Genomic DNA, 20914 nt, shown 5'->3' on the forward strand with positions numbered 1-20914 from the left:
TGTTATTTGAAGTTATAAATCAAGTTTAAGAGGATATATTGAAATCTTAAACTTAATTTAAGAAGTTTTTTTTAAAAAAAAAATTGAATTAGATCTGGTTTTTAAAATTCAAAGAGTATTTTATGTGAACGGTTCATTGAGGTTTTATATTGTTGTTGTTAGGAGTTTCTATTTTGTTAGGTATGAATATCTATTCATAAGAAATTATGTACTTTGATATTTGAACAAGAGTAGTAAAAAATAATTTTTTAATTCTTCTCAATTATTTATCTTCCTTTATATAATTGCTTGTGTTTCTTTCAAACTAATTACTCTAAAATACAACCACAATTCTACCATCCTATACAATAAATAGATCCATATACATTCAAACAAAAGCTTGAAATGATTTTAGCATTAAGAAAGCAAGCTTTGTAAATAATTCTCCACATTGTCCAATCCACAGAGCTTCTTCACAACAGGCATTGTTGCTGGGACCTCCAATTGGAATGTTGAATCGGACTTGTTTAGCCCTGTCCAACGAAGAAGCTGTTGTCGGGCTTCTCTAATAGCTGCCCTTGTAGCACAGTGGACTGAAACTGCTAGAAGTAATGGTGGTTCACCAGAAGCTGCACAACACACATTCACCTTGCTGATTATGATTCATCAATCTATATAAAGCAGTGCGCTGGAATTATTACAATGGAGGTTTTCTAGTCAATTGTACTACCAGCAAATAAAGCAAGTTTTTTCAGGTAGTTACAACAATAGCAGTACAAACCAGCTGCTACTGCAGCTACTTCTTATGCTATTGTAACGAGTTACTAATTATTCATGTTACTCTAACACAGGACAGTTAATGCTACCCCAGCAGTGAGCTATTTCACTTCTACCTTTATTTTTGCTTATATTTTCCTACATTCCCATTTAGGCTGAATTAATATGCTTTTCTTGGTTTAAAACGAGGTCAACAACACTTCCTATCAAAACCTTCCCTAAGGGGCCACCTGCTGACGTTCTATAACCCTTAAATTACTTAACCTTGACATGGTATCTTGACGTTGAAACACCTAGTAGAGTTGGAATCATGGCTGTGGGGATCCAATACTGGTCTTAATCGCCTTGGTTGTAGAGCTTTCTCTCATAACATTAGATACATTGCAAGTGGATTAAAGATTGTGGTTCAATGGCTAGGGTTAGAGGTCCACCATTATGGGCATTAACATGAATCAAACACATTAGCCATAATGAAAGGAAGGGTATCTATCCCTGCCTCACATGCTATGAATTAGAGAATGCAGAAGGAAGAGAGATCAGTAAGAGTTACTTCTAATGAATACTTTTTATGAGCTTTTTATGAGCATTATAAAACATTAGACTTGCATAACAAGGCAAAAAAAAACATTAGAGCTTAACTAGCATATCATTTCATTGAGATCAGTAAGAGTTACTTCTAATGAATACTGCAAATTACTTCATTTGTATAAAATTCAAGAAAAAGATAAGGCAAAGCCTCCTCGATTATCAATATTCAAAGAGAATTTAGCATTTTTCAATAGATTTATATTCTCTTCAACAACCTCCCACCTTTGGCTTCTCGCCCTTACCTTTACTCCACCACCCCCATCTCTCCCAACTTATACCCTTTCTCATTTTTTGCAACAGGAGAGCTCCTCATATGAGATCTTCCTTGAATATTTCCTTATTCTACTGGGAAATCTACTAACATAAAGAAATAAGGAAACGAGAATTTTGTTTTACAATATTCTATTTTGAAAGGAATTATCATAAATTTAGTATTGGAACCAAATTTAGATATTGATACTTTTCAATAAAACTCCCCAAGCAATCATACCAGTGCATTCATCATGTTTTTCCATTTTCTTTTTCCTATTGTATGGTAATCAACCAAATCATTTTTGAAAATTTTGTACAACTCGTCTTGAAAATAAATTAAATTATGTATATTTTATGCAATTTGGATGAGAAATTTATTTACTATAAATTAGAAAAATTATTATTAAGAAAAACAAAATATGACTTTAGCAGATTATGTTTTTATCTATTTTTCCTCTTGTTTCTCAAAATAAATTAGATCTAAAATTTTTTTGAGTTCTCATGTTACTCGAGCAAAACCAGCCACATAAAAATTGCTAAATTTGGATGAAAAATTAATCTAAATTAAATCAACAGAATTTGAAAACTATAACTGAAATTCGACTACATACAACCACTATTTTTACCCCACAATTCATTCAATTCTCAGTGAAATTACCTCATTCAAATTTGAAAATAGCACCATTAAAATCATATAATTTGGAATAGAAATACATTTACTACAAATTTCAAAATTCAGCCTCCTATCATACAATTTCAATGAACAACCATCAATTCCAGTTAAATATCCAATGAACATAAGCAAAATATTCCATCATTTATACTAATCAAATTTTTTTTATTAGATTTCTAAAACATTCACACTCATTTAAATATCAACTTGAATAAAAATTCCTAGTTATTTTTCTAAAAAGAAAAAGCTAGGATTTCATACTCTTTCCCAAATGAAAATTCCTAATATTAATGAATTAATTTTAATAATGAAACACCTATTTCCATCACAAAATCATAAATTCAAAAAAGCATCTCACAGAAACAAGTGCTAATTAATAAGTTAAATTACTACTTTTTCATTAGATTTCAAATTAAAATAAGAAATATAATAATTAATTTTATAGATGTTTTAAACATGCAAAAATAAATAGGTTTAAGGCTTAACAATATTAAGATGAAAAAAAATCAAAAATAGAAAAGTCAATATGACAACCACCCTCCAACTTCTTCAATAATAAATGGTTGTGATGAAGATGATTCTTTTGAATGTTAAACATCATGCATGAGTAATCTAAGTTTTGATGATTATAAAACAAGGATTATGGGACGAATAGTTGAATTTTATCTTGGAGAATAGGTTATCAAGATCATATTAAAGGCAATGCCATTATTTAAAGAAATTCAAGAAAAGGCCTTAAAGTTGAAGACCATGGAAAGCTCCCAGGATGGGTTTGTTTTTAGTCTTTTCCTCCTATAAACTAGTACTTATGAATTATTGATGATGAAAAATCTTAACCTAGCTTAGGACGCCACCAATGACCCTTCATCTTCATGAAAAATCATTGAAGAATACTTAAAAGTCCTCTTGCCAAAACTGAGCTTTAAACTTAAAAAAATCTCCTTGAAATTCAGGCATTATAGCTTAAAGACATGGTCAAATAGATGGAATCAATTTTGGACCCTTGTGGAACCTTTTTAGACTATCCAAGCATGAAATGCCTCATTAGGCTGAAAGATCAACATAATCAGCAAAAGAAATGATAAATTTGCAAGTTCAGCTGCAAAAAAGTTGTGGTTGAGGAAACTCTTAATATGGTGGATATACCTCCACGCTTGGGAAGAAGCAGGAAAAAGTAGATATAGGCGGTTGTCAAACTACCATAAATCATTGTTTGCAATCTCTCATACCCTCTATCTCCTTTTATTTTGCAACAATTTGCATTTACACTTTATTATTATTATTATTATTATTTTATAGATAAAAAAGATGTATATAAAGCAAAAAGGAAGCACCAAAAGCAGTGCCCTCAGACTATACAGGGAGTATACAAAAGATGCCTCAAGGCTCAAACCAAAGTGGAAGGGAAAGAAACAAAAAATATCACCTACCCTTATTTAGAGCCTAACCAATCAATGAAGTTTACAAGTGAAGAAGAGCTCAAAACTATAGACACCCTAACCCAAGACCAAAGATTACATACAAAAGGATTTTTCAATCTTTGGAGCCAAAGCTCCTCATTACCAAATGCTAACATATTCCTTTCCTTCTAAACTGTCCAAAATATACATAAGGGGGTCATTTGTCAACCCTTTTTACGAGCTTTCCCCATAAAAGCCCCATGTCACCCAAGAAGAGTTTCCTTCACTGAACAAGAGAGAATCCAAGCCACACCAAAGAGGGAGAAAAGAAGATTTCACAGAATCCGAGTCTTTGCACAATGAAGTAAAAGGTGATCCACCGTCTTTACTTCAAAGAGGTATAGAAAACACCTATTTGCCAACGAGTACCCTCTTATTTGAAGTTGGTCCAAAGTTAAGACTTTACCCCAAGAAGTCTCCTAAGCAAAGAAAGCCACCTTAGGAGGCACACTCGTCCTCCAAATACTACCACTAGGGAACAAAGGAGAATCTTTCGGCTCCAAAATAAAATAAATAGACTTGACTGCAAAGGTGTTACACCTCGAAACTGTCCAAATCACTCTATCTTTCACCTCCCTTTGCACCCTAAATGCTTGGATCTTTTGCAAAAAAATGCTCCACCAACTCTACCTCTCAATCATTAAACACCCATGAGAAAAGAGTGGTCCAACCACCCCCATCACCATCAGGGTTCCAAACATCCAATACCCAAGCTTCCTTAGACAAAGAAATGGAAAATAAGGAAGGGAATGACTCACAAAGTGGCTCATCACCACACCACTTGTCCATCCAGAAACTCACTCTCTACTCATTACCCACTCGGTAGGCCAACCTACCACTCAAATAAATCCACTCACCCCTAATTGCTTTCCACAATCTCACACCATACCTCTCACTTACTGCACGGGAGCTCCACCCCCCATCCTTTTCACCATACTTGTGACTGATGACTTGCTTCCAAAAAGACTCTCTTTCATTAGCAAACTGTCAATTCCACTTACTTAAGAGAGCTATATTCATTAGAGCAATATGTGGATGAAGGAGGAGGGATTCAAGGAGCTTCTGAAGGGCTGGTGGCAAGGCTTTAATTGCAGTGGTTCATATAGCTTTGTCCTCTCAGAAAAACTAAAGGCTTTAAAAGTTAAGCTGCAGAATTGGAATAAGGAAGTCTTTGGTAAAGTGGGGGTGAACTTGAGGATGGCTTTGGGCAAAGTTTCTTTCTGGGATGAGCAGGAGAGGCAGAGAACGTTAAACGAGCAGGAGTTAGAGGCTAGAAAGGAGGCCAAGGAGGAATTTAAAAAGTGGGCGATTATGGAGGAAATCTCGTGGAGGCAGAAATCAAGACAAATTTGGTTGAAGGAAGGAGATAAGAACACGAGATTCTTTCATAAGATGGCGAACTCTAACAGTAGAAGGAATTGCTTGAAAAAGATTAGAGTCGGAGGTATCTGGCTTTCAGACGATCAAGATATTCAAAGGGGAGTGGTGAGGGCCTATCAGGACCTGTTATCGGATCCTGGTGGCTGGCACCCAAGTTTGAGCTGCTTGGAGTTTGATAGAATTGGTAGAGAGGAAGCCGCCAGGCTGGAGGAGATGTTCTCCGTGGAAGAGGTGTATCTGGCCCTTTCGGAGCTGAACAAGGACAAGGCTCCTGGACCGGATGGATTTTCCATTGCCTTCTAGCAGTTTTGTTGGGATTTTGTCAAAGACGAAATAATGGGATTCTTTAAGGATTTTTTTGAGAGGGGGAAATTCGTTAGAAGTCTTAACTCCACGTTTCTGGTCTTAGTTCCCAAGAAAGGTGGGGCTGAGGATTTACGTGACTATAGACCCATCAGCTTGGTGGGTGGGCTGTACAAGATTCTCGCCAAGGTTCTAGCCAATAGGCTGAAGAAAGTAGTGAGTAAGGTGGTGTCTTCCTCCCAAAATGCTTTTGTTGAAGGAAGGCAAATCCTTGACGCAGCGTTAATTGCTAACGAGGCCATAGACTAGCTGCTGAAAGGGGATGAAGCTGGTGTGTTATGCAAACTAGACCTAGAGAAGGCTTATGACCATATTAATTGGGACTTTCTGATGTCAGTGATGCAAAAAATGGGTTTTGGGGAGAAGTGGGCTGGTTGGATCAGGTGGTGCATCTCCACTGCATCCTTCTCAGTTCTGATTAACGGTTTGCCAGCGGGTTTCTTTCAAAGCACTCGAGGGTTAAGGCAAGGGGACCCCATTTCCCCCTATTTGTTTGTCTTAGGAATGGAGACCTTAAGCTGTCTCATTAACAAAGCGGTTAGGGGGGGCTTTCTATCCGGCTGCAGGCTAAGGGGTAGGGGTGGAAATGGGATTCAAGTATCTCATCTGTTATTCGCAGATGATACGCTGGTCTTTTGCAAGGATTCCCAAGACCAAATGGTTGTCCTAAGCTGGCTCTTAATGTGGTTTGAAGCCATTACTGGTCTGAACATCAACTTGGAGAAGAGCGAAATTCTGCCAGTGGGAAGAGTTGAGAATGTTGAGGTATTGGCTTCTGAATTGGGCTGCAAAGTGGGTTCTCTTCCTTCCACCTACTTGGGGCTGCCTCTAGGTGCCCCACACAAATCAGTGGTTGTGTGGGATGGTGTGGAAGAAAGGATGAGGAAGAGACTTGCTTTGTGGAAGAGGCAGTTCATTTCTAAGGGGGGAAGAATCACTCTCATTCGAAGCACGTTGGCTAGCATGCCGATTTATCTTATGTCCTTGATGCGTATTCCAAGAGTTGTAAGATTGAGGCTTGAGAAAATCCAAAGGGATTTCCTTTGGGGTGGGGGTGCGTTGGAGAAGAGGCCACACCTTGTAAAATGGGATGTGGTTTGCTCTCATAAAATGAAGGGTGGCTTGGGGATCAGAAATTTTTCTATCCTCAATAGGGCCCTGTTGTGTAAATGGAGCTGGTGCTTTGAGGCTGAAAGGGAGTCTCTTTGGAAACTTATTATCAGCACGAAGTATGGGGAAAAAGAAGGAGGGTGGATATCTTGTGAGGTTAGGGAAGGCTATGGGGTGGGGTTGTGGAAGGAAATCAGAAAGGAAGGCGGGCTGTTGTTTAAAAACGTTTCATTCACCGTAGGGGATGGTAGCAGGGTGAAATTTTGGAAGGACATTTGGTGTGGAAACATTCCCCTTTGTGAGGCATTCCCTTCTCTGTTTGCATTTGCGGCATCCCAAGATGCGTGGGTAGAGGATTATTGGGATTCTATGGGGGATGCGGGGGGATGGTATCCTTGTTTTTCTAGATCATTTAATGACTGGGAGCTAGAGGCGGTGGCGAGTCTCCTTCGGTCCTTCAAGGTAAGAGGCTCAATGTTGGGATGGAGGATAGAGTGGTGTGGAATGCTTCTAAGAATGGGATCTTCTCTGTAAAATCCCTTTACAATACTCTTGATTCTGGTAGTGCAATCCCGTTTCCGTGGCGAATCATTTGGAGCCCTTGCGTGCCTACTAAGGTGGGTTTTTTTGCTTGGGAAGCTTCTTGGGGGAAGGTTCTAACCCAAGATCATCTCAAAAGGCGGGGCTGGTCTCTAGCAAACAGATGCTTCTTATGTTGTGATGATGATGAGACAATTAACCACATCCTTATTCATTGCCCCAAGACGAGGGTGCTGTAGAATCTTGTGTTTACGTTGTTTAGGGTTAATTGGATCCTTCAGCTCACGGTTAAAGACACTCTCCTTGGCTGGTCCGCTTCCTTTGTAGACAAGAAGCGTGGGAAGATTTGGCGGGCAGCCCCCCTTTGTTTATTCTGGACGATGTGGAAAGAAAGAAATAGAATAGTTTTTGAAAATGAGGCTTTGTCGATCCAAAGATTGAAAGTCTCCTTCGTTTGTAATCTTTTCTCTTGGACTAAGTCTTGTTTAGATGGAGAGCCTCGTTCCTTAATTAACTTTGTAGATTGGTTGGGATGTAATTGAGGGTTGGTGAGTGTAAGCTTTTTTTTTGGGGCTTCTCGTGTATACTCCCTGTATGCTTCGGGTTGCCTTCTTGCTACCCTCTTTTAATGAAAATTTTCTATGTTTATCTATCAAAAAAAAAAAATTCATTAGAGCAATATTTCTCACACCTAAACCACATTTCCTTTTTACCAAGCAAACCATGTTCCACCTAACAAGGTACGATTTTTGCACAAAAGCTCCACCATCCCAAAAGAAAATCCCTCTAAATCTTCTCCAATCTCAACCTCACTTTTCTTGGCATGTAAAATAGGGACACAAAATAGATAGGCATGCTAGATAAAGTGTTTCAAATTAGAGTGAGTATCCCTCCTTTTGAGATATACTATCTCTTCCACATTGCTAGGCTTTTTCGAAATCTCTCTTCAACTCCATCCCACACAACCACTGATTTCAAGGGGTCCCCCAAAGGCAAACCCAAATAGCAGGAAAGGAGACCACCCACTTTACACCTCAACTCCAAGGCGAAGTCCTCTATATCATGCACCTTGCCCATCAGAATTAACTCGCTCTTCTCCAAATTGATTCTCAAACTTGAGCAAGCATCAAACCACATGAGAAGCCATCTTAGATAAGTCATCTGGTCTTGAGACGCCTCACAAAACACCAATGTATCATCAGCAAATAACAAATGCGAGATTAGAATCCCCTCACCACTCCTACCTCTCACCCTCCAACCAAATAAGTAGCCCCCACTAATAGTCCTCCTCAATAAACAACTAAACACCTCCATGGTTATCACAAACAAATAAGGGGAGAGGAGATCTCCTTGTCTCAATCCCCTCAAACTTTGGAAAAAATCAGAAGGAGAACCATTTATTAAAACAAAAAAATTCATAGTAGAGATGTACCATTCTATCCAATTTATCCATTTCTCCCCAACGCTCATCTTTCTAAGCACTGCAATCCAGAACTTCGAATTGACATGATCATATGCCTTCTCTATATCCAACTTACACAACACACCACCTTCATTGCTTTTCAACCTTGAGTCCACAACCTCATTTGCAACCAATACTGCGTCCAAAATCTGTCTACCCTCCACAAAGGCATTTTGGGACTCCGAAATCACTTTGCCCATTACCTTTTTAATTCTATTAGCCAACAACTTGGTCAGCAACTTATAGAGGCTACCCACAAGGCTAATTGGCCTAAAATCTTTCAGGTCTTCTGCACCTCCCTTCTTAGGGACTAAAACCAAGACCAAGAAAGTAGCATTCAAAGACTTTACAAATCTACCCCTCTCATGAAAGTCTCTAAAAAAACCCATAACCTCTACCTTCACAACATCCCAACAAAAAAAACCAAAAATCCATGGTGAAGTCGTCCAAACTTCGGGCTTTGTCCTTACTTAGATCTGAGAGTGCTGTAAACACCTCTTCTTCAGAAAAAGGAATCTCCAACCTCTCAACCTCGCTTCTAACTAGTCCCATAAAAGTCAGCCCATCGATACAAGGACACCACCCCCCTTCTTCTGAATACAGGTTATGAAACACCCCCACCACACTATCTCTTAAATCAATATCCTCGGTATGCTAGTAGCCATTCACTTTCAACTTAGACAGTCAGTTTCTTCTACTAAGAGCATTCGCCATCCTATGGAAGAATCTAGTATTATCATCCCCCTCTTTCAATCACACTTCCCTAGACTTCTGTCTCCGAGAGATTTCGTCTCTCAATACCCAAGTCTTATAAGACTCCCTAGCCTCCTTTTTGGCTTCACAATCTTCCAGATTCAGAGCTAAACATTTCTCCTTTTCGTCCCAATACACAACCTGGCTAAGAGCTTCTCCCTTTTTAGCCTCAATGAGATTGAACACTTCTTTATTCAAAGTCTTCAAAATAGCTTTTAAGGCTCTCAATTTTGCATCTAAAACAAAGTTGAAGGTCCTAGTAAAATTGAAGCTCCCCCACCACATCTTCATCTGATCTTTGAACCCCTCTTCATACCTCCTTCTAGCAAAATGGAAAAGTGATCAGAAACTGGTCTAGGTAAAACACCCTGCATAGACCCATTAAACAAATTGTCCCAATTATCTATCACTAAAAACCGGCCAAGCCTAGATTGTGATTGGTTATTCAACTAACCCCTCAAGGTAAAAAGACCCCCCTACAAAGGAAAGTCCCTCAGCTCCAAATTCTCTTACACTTCTAAAAATCTTCTCATTGATGCAGAAAGCCCTCCTCCCCTACTACGTTCCTCTAGAAATCTGATCATATTGAAATCCCCATCTACACACCAAGGGTCACTCCATAAACCTCTTATTGACCCAAGCTCCTCCCAAAAGTCCTCTCTATTCCTACTGCACACCGGACCATACACACCAGTAAACACCCACACAACCCCATCCACACAGTTCTTCCCTTTGAGATTTTATCACTAACTTAATTATATTTTATCTTTGTCGTTTTCCCCTCTCACATTCCGAGATAAAATTCTTATCTTCATTTGCACCCCGACACTAAAGCCCCTTCAGAAATACCGAGACTAGTATCAACCCTAGTTTTTTTATAGCTCACTGTCCACTCCAACTTCTTGAGTTCCCTACTAGATTTAGAAGATAGTGATTTCGTCTTTCTAGACACCTCATCCTGCCCCTTTTGGTCAATTCTCCCCTTCATCCTCCTCAAGAGATACAAAATACCCTCTTTGAACCCTTCCGTCGGCATACCAAGGCAACAAATGAACTTTGCAAGACAGCTAAAGTTCCACTCTTCATCTTGTTCCCCCTCTTCCAGTTGAAAGTCAGTCCTCTCCACTATTGGACTCGCAAAACCCGATCCAATTGGGACAATCACTAGCTCAATTGCACCAACACTGCCAGCCAAACCCCAAGAAGGCTCTTTCTGGCCATTGAGGACCAAGAAATCTTCAATCGGCACTAATCGTAGAGGATCCCAGCCCATCGCCACTACCACTGAGCCTTCCGACCCACTAGAAGCCCCTTCCGACACCAACAAAGCTTTGTTAGGCCCTAAGAAAGGAGTAGAAGAATCACCTAAAGCCCCAAAGAAAAAAGAAAGCAATTGTGAGAAACGGGATACCTGGATGTTTCGTCCATCAATGCCTTGTCGGTGACCGTTGATCGACTAGGAAGCAACCCCCTGGCGTTGAAGTCTTTGTCAGCCAACACCACTTGCTCTAGCCTTAATGCTCCCACAACATACTCAAGAGGAGCCTTCAAGGAAAAGAGTGCCCAAAAAGAAACACAAGGGGATGGGCCTCTTTTAAATTGGGCCCAAAAGGCCCCTTAGAGCTCTTAACCAAGCCCACACCCATAGGGCTAAAGGGGTTAGAGCCCACGACCCAACTCGCTCCACCCGTGGGTTTTTCATGAACCCACTCACTTGAGTCCAACGTTTCTTTTCCTTTAAACTACTCCCAGCCTACTATCCTAGGCCCAGGCCCACTTAAAACTAAGTCCAAATCAGTGCCCTTAGCCGGCCTACCCACTACACCAACTGCACCCCAATTCCTTCTACCACACTCAACCTGCTCCTCTGACCCTCAGCTCTAATCACCAAGTTGAGTCTCCCGCATGCTTTCACCAGCATGTGCAACCCACACCTTCATCCCTAAGCTCACACCCTACACTTTTGTAAAACTCAAACCTAGGCACTACCTGAGAAACCCATGGAGGTGTTTCCCACCAAAGATGAACAGCACAACAAGTATGTCTGGTCACCACCTGCAATGACCCTGGCAGATCCTTCCCAGTGGCTCTCACCAAGAATAATAATATTTATCTTTGTTCAAATTTTTACTAAAAGTTAAGAATTGGTCAATTCCCAATTCATAACCCACCATGTATCTCTAGGTTAGGTCAAGTAGATTTCACCTTTAAACCTAAGGAGCCTAATCCTAATATTAAGTCCACAAAGAATGATATGGTCCCAATTTTTCCTAAGTGATTTTTATTGTTTTATGTCAACAATCTTGTCTCATCATAAATCAAAGTCTTTTCATTGAATGTGATCTTTATCAACATTGGTAAAAAGCAAGTCATACGAAATAGGAAGTCTTAAGATCTTATCAACCTGCACCCTAGACACTTAAAAGTGGTTGGAAATGGGTGTATAAGGTGAAAAACTAATTTGGTTTACCAAATGCCCCCTAATTCAAAATTCTAAAAACGAAAAAAATTACTAGTCTTGCCACAATGTTCCATATTCAAACAAATTTTTTCTCATTAGAATAATAGGAATTCTACCAAGAAAATTAGAAGGGTGCTTAAGGTTTTGATTTTTATTAATAGAGTAAAAATAAAATGGTGGAATTTGGAGAGCCCAAGCTAAATGATGCAATGTCATTCATAATTTTATTTTACTTATGATTTATGCAAGGAATGTTACATTTGTTCCAGTCGAAGAAAATCAGAAATTAATTATTCAGTTTTTTTCTCTACAACTAGGATGCATTTTCAATGAAGAGCTAAAGAGAAATACCTTTAGAAGAAAGAACACGTTTTTTATGCTGTCCGCTGTTCATTATCTCAACATTGAACTGCTTGGGTATGGTGTCAATTGTTGGGATCTTGTATGTCCATGTGCCTTTAGTGACCACCAGCCCATCTGAATTAGTTGTGTATTCCTCAAGCATAAAAAACCCAATTCCTTGAACAAAAGCTCCTTCTATCTGTAAAGCAACTCAGAAAGAATATTAGAGCCACATGGATCAAATAAACCAATAATCAATTAAATAAACACAAGTTTTAAGAATAGGGAAACATTGAACAGTTATAAACATCCTATAGTATTCTCAAATAAATAAAAAATTGTCAGGTGGACCCATGGACAAGACACACCTATCCAGATAAATTTGATTTTCATTGCATTAATATGTGGATGTGGAGACCCAAATCAGAGAAGAGGTTAAATGCCAAGGCTTAGGGGATGGAAAAGAAAAGGAAATGGAAGTAAAAATTGAATTCAAGTTGTGATTAATCAAAGCTTAGGAATAGAAAAGCAGAGAAGGAAACGAAATATTTTAAGATTGTAGTTGGGCTGACCTGTCCTAAATCCACAGCAGGGTTGAGGCTTTGCCCACAGTCATATATAATATCAGATTGCAAAATTGTGGTTTCTCCAGTGAGAAGATTTACTTCCACCTGTGACACCCAAAGTTAAATTAGTATAGTAAAACTTGAAGCATGTTTAAGCATGGAAGCTATAGTCTCCTCCAAGTTTACCTGAAGAATACTAATTTAATTTTAACAAAAGCACTAATGAAAGCGATTAAGGTAATCTTGAAAAACTTGCCTCACTCACTGCAGCACCATAGTTTAGGTATCGCATGGAAGAAAAGTCAGGGACATAGTAAGAACTTGCTGATAAGTTCACAGCTTGACTTTGTGCCTGGATTTTGATAAAGTAAAAGAATCAAATGGAAAAGGTCTTCAACATTTAATTTTGAGCAAGTCTGAAAAAAATGAAATATATATATATATATATGAAATTCTGCTACACATTGTTGAAAAATATCAACGAGAATACTTTGCCATAAGCTCAATGCCTAGGAACACCTCTCACAAATTATATGATCTTGTAGTCAACTCAACCCCAATTTAGTTCATCAACTGTGAATGCAAGATGATCAATGTTGTCCTACAGTATCACTATAGGAGTCATAGTTCTGAATATGGTCACTGTAACTTGATGCCTTTTTTCCTCTTTGAGATATTACTACTGATGATTTGCAAAATAAATATCACATAAATCAGTGGTATATATCCAGAGAAACGCTTCTCTAAAGTGCAAGACTCTCCCAATAGTATCATAGAAGGCCAACTTAGATATGAGAAGCACATGCAACGGTTATATGCTTTCAGTCAAAGCAAAAGCACCTTCATTTCCAGTTGTAGGATTGCAAACAATCTAATATCCAACAAATAATCAAAGGAGTTAAGGAAAAAAAATTGTATTGACACCAGTTTAACACAAATAAGGTGGATTAGGAGTTGAGAAAATAATTATGATATCAAGATATATTGACACCATTTAGATCAAGTATACATTCGCCTACATCTATTTCTTTCCAAAATGGATTGAATAAAGTAAAGTCATTTCAGTATTAGAACCTCACTCAAATGCATTTCTACGATCATTATTAACTAATAATTTTAAGTACTAGAGACAAACTTATGTTTGCTTTTCTTTGCATTTTGGACCAAGCACTATTATATATCTCCACATTAACATCTCATTTCAATTCTTTGGGTCATTGCTTATCTCCTACCTTTTGAAAGAGTTTAAGATGTCAAATAGTTTATGATGAACTAAATCCAAGGCCATTTATAAGTTTATCTAATCCACAATCACATACATACTCATCCATGACTCTAAATTTTGAAAGTTGTTGTGCTATCTCTTTGTTTTCATGCTGAAAAGCTAAATACTTATATGCCCATAGATGGGACACATTCAAAATGGGATTTTTCAACCATTTTGGAAGTTTACACTCTCCATAGTTGAAGAGCATGATGAAAAGAACCTAGTTTTTCAGCCTATTTGGAAAAAAAAAAATGGAGAAACAAAAGTCACTGACTCAACAAAGATTGGAGGATATTCTCTCCGTTGATATGAAGCAGCATGCATCTGCACCATAACTTAATAAAGGGAGCATGACTTTATCAAGTCATTCAGCACTGAAAGGCAAGGCAGCAAAGAAAATGTAAAATATTCCAAAACTGCACATAACAACCTGAAGAATTAGTGTGCTCCATTTAACAGAACCCATTTGCTCCTGCAATTTTTCCTTGATAGGAATTAGTCTTTCAACCAACATATTGCAGCAGAGTCTAATAGCTTCACATGTGGACTCTGATGTAGTGCTTCCAGCAGTAAGTCCTCCCTGTATTAAGCTTAAGGTATCTGATTGTATGACCCTTACTTTCTCCAAGAAGTCTCCCATTCCATCACACTGAATTGAACTGAGAGCAAATGCAGCCATCTGTTTCACCTTTGTCCACAGCCCCTGGCCCAATTCAATGCCTCCATCTTCAACAGCAACAGATCCATCACTAAGAATGCTTACTTTCCCTGGAGTCGGTCTTAATGAAACTTCATGCACAATTGGTACTCGAGAAATACCCCTTTTCCGCCATTTATTGCACATACTAAACTGCTTTATCTTTTCAGTCCTTTCTTTAAAGCTTGAAGATGTAGCCAACTTATCCCAGATTGAAGGTAAAGTGTACTCAAAAGGTTCACCTGCACTGCCCTCAAAGAAAAAAAATGAGGCTGTTGAAAGTGTGGAGGTTTTTGCTTCTCACAGAGTCCACATCCACGGAAAGAGTAGATGCAATGTGTTCAATTACAGCTTCAGAAATAAATATAGCTTGTGCCTCCCCAGGGGCACGCATTGCTGATTTAGACGAATGGTTTGTTTTGCACAACTTTATATCAAAAGATAAAGCACCCCAATCATAATTTTTAAGGGCTCCCAGCATGTGCTGAGGCATAACTGGGCTTACATCTACAGCTATTCCAGCATTGATTAATATATCAAGGTGTAAGGCAGTAATTTTGCCATCAGATTTGAAGCCTACACTGTAGGTTACTTTCATTGGATGTCTTCCTCCTGCTATTATCATATCAGTTTTGCGATTCATATATATCCGGACAGGGCAGTGTAATTTGTATGCTGCAAGTGCACATGCTGTAGCAACCTAAGACATCATGAGTGTTTTCACTTAGAAGCCATTGTTAAGGGAAAGAAACAGTACAAAAGATAGGCCATCAGAAGAAACAGAATCAGATCAAGGACGAACAATGTGTGCATATGTGTGTGTGTATGTGTTTTCCTTTGTATTTTCCTTCAAATGGCCTTGCTCTTATGGCCATATGGACACAAACATGCAAAGTAATCATCAATTATACTCACAGGCGTTGCTCTTATGGCCTTTCCACCAAAACCACCTCCAACCCTTCTTGTGATCACACGTACATTATGTTCAGGAATACCAAGACATCTTGCAATCGCACCATGTGCATATTCAGGGCATTGTATTGAACTGTAAACCACAATGCAGTTATCTTCATCTGGAACTGCAAGGACAGTTTGGGTCTCCATATAGAAGTAATATTGTGACCCAAGTTTGATCTGGATGTGACAATTTAGAAAGAATTTATCATACAACCAAAAAAAGAAAGGAAAAAAATAATATAAATAGGAAAAAAATTGCATAACAAGTAAATGGGAAGTACTTCAGCAGAGAGAATCTTGTGATCAGCTTCAGCCATTCCTTTCGAGAAATCACCAACCTGTTTTGGTTTAAGGATAGAAGGAACCTCAAAAAAGCTTGACTTCCTAACAGCCTCTTCAACAGATAAAATGGGTGGTTCCAGATTTTCCATGTCATAATCAACCACTGCAAGGTTTGCTGCCATATCTGCATGTTCCTGTGTGTCTGCAACCTATACACATATATCAGTGACCAAGTTGGGAATCTTAGTTCATAAAGTAATCGAATATCTTTGTATGCTATGCCTATTAAAAGCAAATTTATAATCAACCAAACAGAACATATATATATATATATCTGTTTGTGGACAAGAAAGACAGAATCATGGTATTACCACAAAAGCAATATACTGTCCGGCACATCGAGTGAAATCATCAGCAAATAAAGGTTCAGTACCAAATCTATTCTTAGCGCCTATGTTCTCCCCTGGGATATCTTTAAAAGAAATAAGTGCACTGACTCCATCCCCCACTGATTTAGGCCTAAGTTTGATACCCTTTACTTGAGCGAAAGGCTTCGTACTATAAATGAAAGCCCCATGAAGGCAATTAGTTGGAGAGGGAATATCGTCCACATAAACAGCCTCACCTACATTATTGGTTAACTCATGTAAGTTGTCTAAAAACAGAAAAAAAACTAGTAGGTTTATCATCAGAAGCCTGCAGTAGTGGATAGATATCTCTAAAAGGAAATTTGGGGAAAAATAAAAAAAGAAAAGTAGTAAAAATAAAGGCTCTTTTTGGATCTTGAAAAGTTCGGGAGAAAGTAGGAAGGGAAGAAAATAGAAGGGGAAATGGAAGGCAAGAAAAAATGAAGGAAAATAAATAATAAATTTGAATTTAATAAATTTTTCCTACATGTTTATCAGAATTTATTTTTCTTCTTTCCTCTTCTATATAAAGAATGGTGAATTTTAAAATGTATAAATTCTTCATAATTTTTAATGCTATTTGATATTCCTTCATATGTTCTATAACCCAAATGGTGCCAATAGGAATTTGTGACCAACACTAATCATTATCATGGATTATAAAATAACACATGGCCTTTTCCAGCCATAAATGTCCTGGCAGAGTGGTAATCAGTGAATTGTACCATGACAAAAAGCACAAACAGAAAGTCAAAAAAAGGTCATCCACAAGGCAGGAAAGAAAGCATCAATTTTACGAATATAAAGCTCGGATTACAAGTAAATTCCCTCAAAAGAAACATCAGAGACCATAATATCACCAGTATGATCTTGATCATAAAAATGAACAGAAAAATAAACTTAAACATATAGCCAAACATTTACTACTAGAAATTAAATTGCTCCATACTTCTAGGCCATCAATAAAATCAATTATCTTTAACTAGTTTCATGTCTCCTGCCATGTCAACCACCAGCAGAAAGGTAATTGTAAAAGTAAAATAAAAATTAAATAGAAAATTAACTTATGAATGTCATAATATGAAACCAAGTTACATATAACAAACCAGAAGCTTGGATCGCAGCTCCAGACTTTGCAATTGGCTCACCAACTGGATGATACTGTCTATTCAATTCCACTCCCTGCTTTGCAGAAGATAGCAAGGTTGGGATTTTACCATGATCTAACTGCTTTGCAGGAGACAGCAAAGTACTACATCCATTCATACAACCATCAGGGGATTCAGCATTAGCCTCAAGCAAATGGCTAAAGAACTCGAAAAGAAAACTGACAGCAAAGCTTGACCTATAAGCTGGACTTGAAGTGCCATCATCGGGTACCACAATGCCTTTAAGTAATTTAACAGCGTCACAAAGGACACCAACACTTAGCACTTTTCCAGTTAAAAATTCTTCAACTTTTGTAGCTCTCATTGGATGTTTTGTCCCATAAGCATCAAAAGCAAACCGGCAGTTACTTACAATAATTCCATTAGAAGTTGTACAGCGAGAAACTTTAGCCATTAAAGCAGCATTTAAATAGGGCAATGCATTTCCTAAGGGTCGTGGTGCAGCTCGATACGTTTCAAACAGTAAATTCATCTTAGTCCCTGAAGCAATGCCCATGATCCTATCCCAATCTGGGATTTTGATACTTATGAGTATACTTTTTGAATCTAACTCTGGCCTTCTCAAGAACCCCTCCAATGTAAGCTCTTCACTTTTGAGACCAGTAATTATATTTACAGTTGAACCTACTGCAAGCAGTACTGTAGCAATGTCAGAGGGGAAATGATTCCTTTGTGCCATCACCAGATTTCCACCTAAACTAGCTGAGTTCCGGGTGAACCCTGAAGCAACTTTTTCCATATGGTCAGCAATTTTTTTATAGACCATGTGTGTGAAATCCACCTTGGTTGCATTCCTTTAGAGCTTCAATAGCTTTAGAGATGGTTACAGCTGCTCCAATGCTTATCCCAGTATTATCCCTTCTAATCACTGACAGTTCAGGGATGTATCTTAGATCGATATATTTGTCATAGTTTTCCACTTCCTTGTAATAACCCATACCAGTGTTACCAACAACTACTTTAACCCGAGTCCCATTTCCATCCTCAACAAAACCCAATAAGCTTCGAAGTTCCTCAATGGTAACAGGATTATACCAGGAATATCTACTAGAGTCTAAAAGCAATGTAGACCTAGTTTCATTTTTCAAGAACTGAGGAAATGTACAAATCTCATCACTATGGTTATACAAGAGTAAGCTGCTTAGTTTCACTTCTTTACTATCACCCTTTCTCTAAAAGGAATTAAACCCCAAATCCTCCATATCAACATCTGCTGCAAAACTTTTACAGGCATCAGCAATGGGGCGATACCCAGTACAGCGGCAGAGATTTCCTGCAATAGCCGTTTCAGCTTCAGAAACTTTCAATTTGGAGAATCCCAGTGGGGCTCTGGCCTGAGGTTTTCTCAGCATTGACAAGAGCAGAGAAGAGTGACATGCACATTCCAGGAGTACAAAAGCCACACTGAGAAGCATGGAATCCAGAGAACCTTTCATGAATTGGGTGGAACCCATCTTTCGTGTTCCCAAGGCCTTCAGTTGTTGTAATTGAACATCCATTTATACTACAAAGCAGGGTAAGACATGAACTCACTGTAAAATCATCCAACTGGTCAAGCACAGGGTTATACTTGGAAAGTAGTACAACGCAAGCACCACAACCACCTGAAACAATGAAGTTAGAAAACATATCAAGATATCAGCAACCTTTTTTTTTGAGGGTTTTGATGGGCTATACAGAATCATAATCTTGAATGTGTAAAAAATTTTAGGAAACAATTGAATAATGGGACTATTCAAATCTGTAATACTTGAACCACATAATCATCAGCATAACCAGTAGTGAGCATAAGAAAATGAAATTTTCTTATAGCAAGGAATCAAACCTAAATATAGAAAGGAATCAATCTCGCCATGTTCACTTTTTTTCCTTTTAATTAAAATTTTTCATGTAAATGAGTCTTCAACCTCCAAATACCACTCCTTCCAAAGACCCAATCTCATTTTTATCCTTCTTTTCTTAATTTTCTCCTTTCCCCTTTCATTTAAATTTAAGTTGTTTTAGGATTTAAGATAAATACAACTAACCATCATAATAAGTTTAAAATTTCATTAAATACTTAAAAAATATAAATATAAATAACAAATAAAAAAATCTGGATGTTTGATAATATTTCAAATTATCAATAATTATCAATGTTTTTATAACCAAATCGAGTATTTAACTTAAAAAGTTATTAGTTTATTGTTTAGACTAGCGGTTGAATTATAATCAAATTGATGACATCATATATATATTATTAAATTTTAAAATATATAAAAATAAATTAAAAATCAATAATATTTAATTTGTGTCGTATGCATAACTATAAATATATTAATATTTTAAATTTTATTAAATAAAATATTTATAATATTTAAATGTAAATAAATTGAAAATGAAAAAGAAATTAATTATTTAATTAATTTTATAGTTTTTAAAAAAATTATATTATTTTTATTTAATATTACAATTTTTTTAGCAAAAAATATATTTCTTTTGTTTGTTATATGAAACAGTAAATATAGCCTAATGGTTTAGTAATTACCTATATTTAGTTAATACTTGATGTGTGAAATTAACTCTAAAAATTATTTTTAAAAATAAACAATTCTTTTTTTATAAGGGTTTTAGAAGGTCTTATGCAATGATCCGATACTTTGCTTAAGTGGAATACTTTGAGCTTAAAAAGGTTTTGTGGAGGGAAGGTTTTCTATTTTTTATTTTTATTAATAAAAATTTTATATAAAAATATAAAAAATCTTATACAAAAATTTAAATTTATCTTATATCTTCAAAAAAACTACTTAAAATTTTAAAAATTTATAGTAAAAATATTTTAATACCTAAATATTTATATTAATTTTTAAAAATCATTACATTTTTAATGTAAATCTTTAAAAGATTTTATATTTTTTATAGAAATTATTACATAATTTAATTGGTTACCTTGTTTATAAATACATTATTAAATTAAATATTTCATTCTTCAGATTTTTTTTTAAAAAAAAAGATAATTCAAAAAAAAAATTTAAAAGAAAAAAGTATTCTATAAAAAATGCCCTTAGATTTAGAAATAGTTTTAAAAGTGTTAATTTTAATAAATATTTTTACAAAAATTTCTTAGACGCATTCTTCTCAGTGAAGCCGAAGATCTTCAACAAAATAATAAATTTAACAAAATGGACAATCATTTCCCACTTGTCCATTTCTGCCTCACACTCTCAAAGAGACACTTTGGGATAAGGAGTCAATCTCTGCTTGCCACTAACCCTCATTGGCAGTTGAGTATAAGAATTCTTAAATAAAATTATTTTGATACCTTGTGTACTTAAAAACATTTTTTAAAATTTAAAAAAAAAAATAAAATCATCTCCTCAAATTTTTAAAACTTGGAAAAGATTTATTGAGAACAAAAATTAAAATTTCATTTTTGAATAAGAGTGCTTA

General features: G+C 36.8%; 1 protein-coding gene and 1 pseudogene across 1 annotated transcript; both read right to left on the reverse strand.

The window, feature by feature from the left end:
* Positions 1-276: 276 nt before the first annotated feature.
* Positions 277-15028, reverse strand: LOC117905977 (abscisic-aldehyde oxidase-like). Its single transcript, XM_034818889.1, has 5 exons — positions 14404-15028; positions 12963-13058; positions 12713-12811; positions 12150-12339; positions 277-608 (listed from the first exon to the last, which is right to left on the reverse strand). Exons 1-5 carry the CDS (start codon positions 14815-14817, stop codon positions 397-399), a joined length of 1011 nt encoding a protein of 336 aa, XP_034674780.1. The 5' UTR covers positions 14818-15028; the 3' UTR covers positions 277-396.
* LOC117905748 lies at positions 14924-18649 on the reverse strand (annotated as a pseudogene).
* Positions 18650-20914: the final 2265 nt, after the last annotated feature.

This window comes from Vitis riparia, chromosome 18, assembly GCF_004353265.1.
Source record: "Vitis riparia cultivar Riparia Gloire de Montpellier isolate 1030 chromosome 18, EGFV_Vit.rip_1.0, whole genome shotgun sequence".
Lineage (NCBI taxonomy): Eukaryota > Viridiplantae > Streptophyta > Magnoliopsida > Vitales > Vitaceae > Vitis > Vitis riparia.

Bases quoted from the DNA above. Each gene is read 5' to 3' on its own strand.
- LOC117905977 (XM_034818889.1), bottom strand. From the start codon at position 14,817: ATGTGCAATAAATGGCGGAAAAGGGGTATTTCTCGAGTACCAATTGTG. The intron at 13,059-14,403 runs GTTGTTATGTGC...ATCAAAATCCAG, and splicing joins GGAGCACACTAATTCTTCAG to GCACAAAGTCAAGCTGTGAA. The intron at 12,812-12,962 runs GCAAGTTTTTCA...TGGGTGTCACAG, and splicing joins ATGGTGCTGCAGTGAGTGAG to GTGGAAGTAAATCTTCTCAC.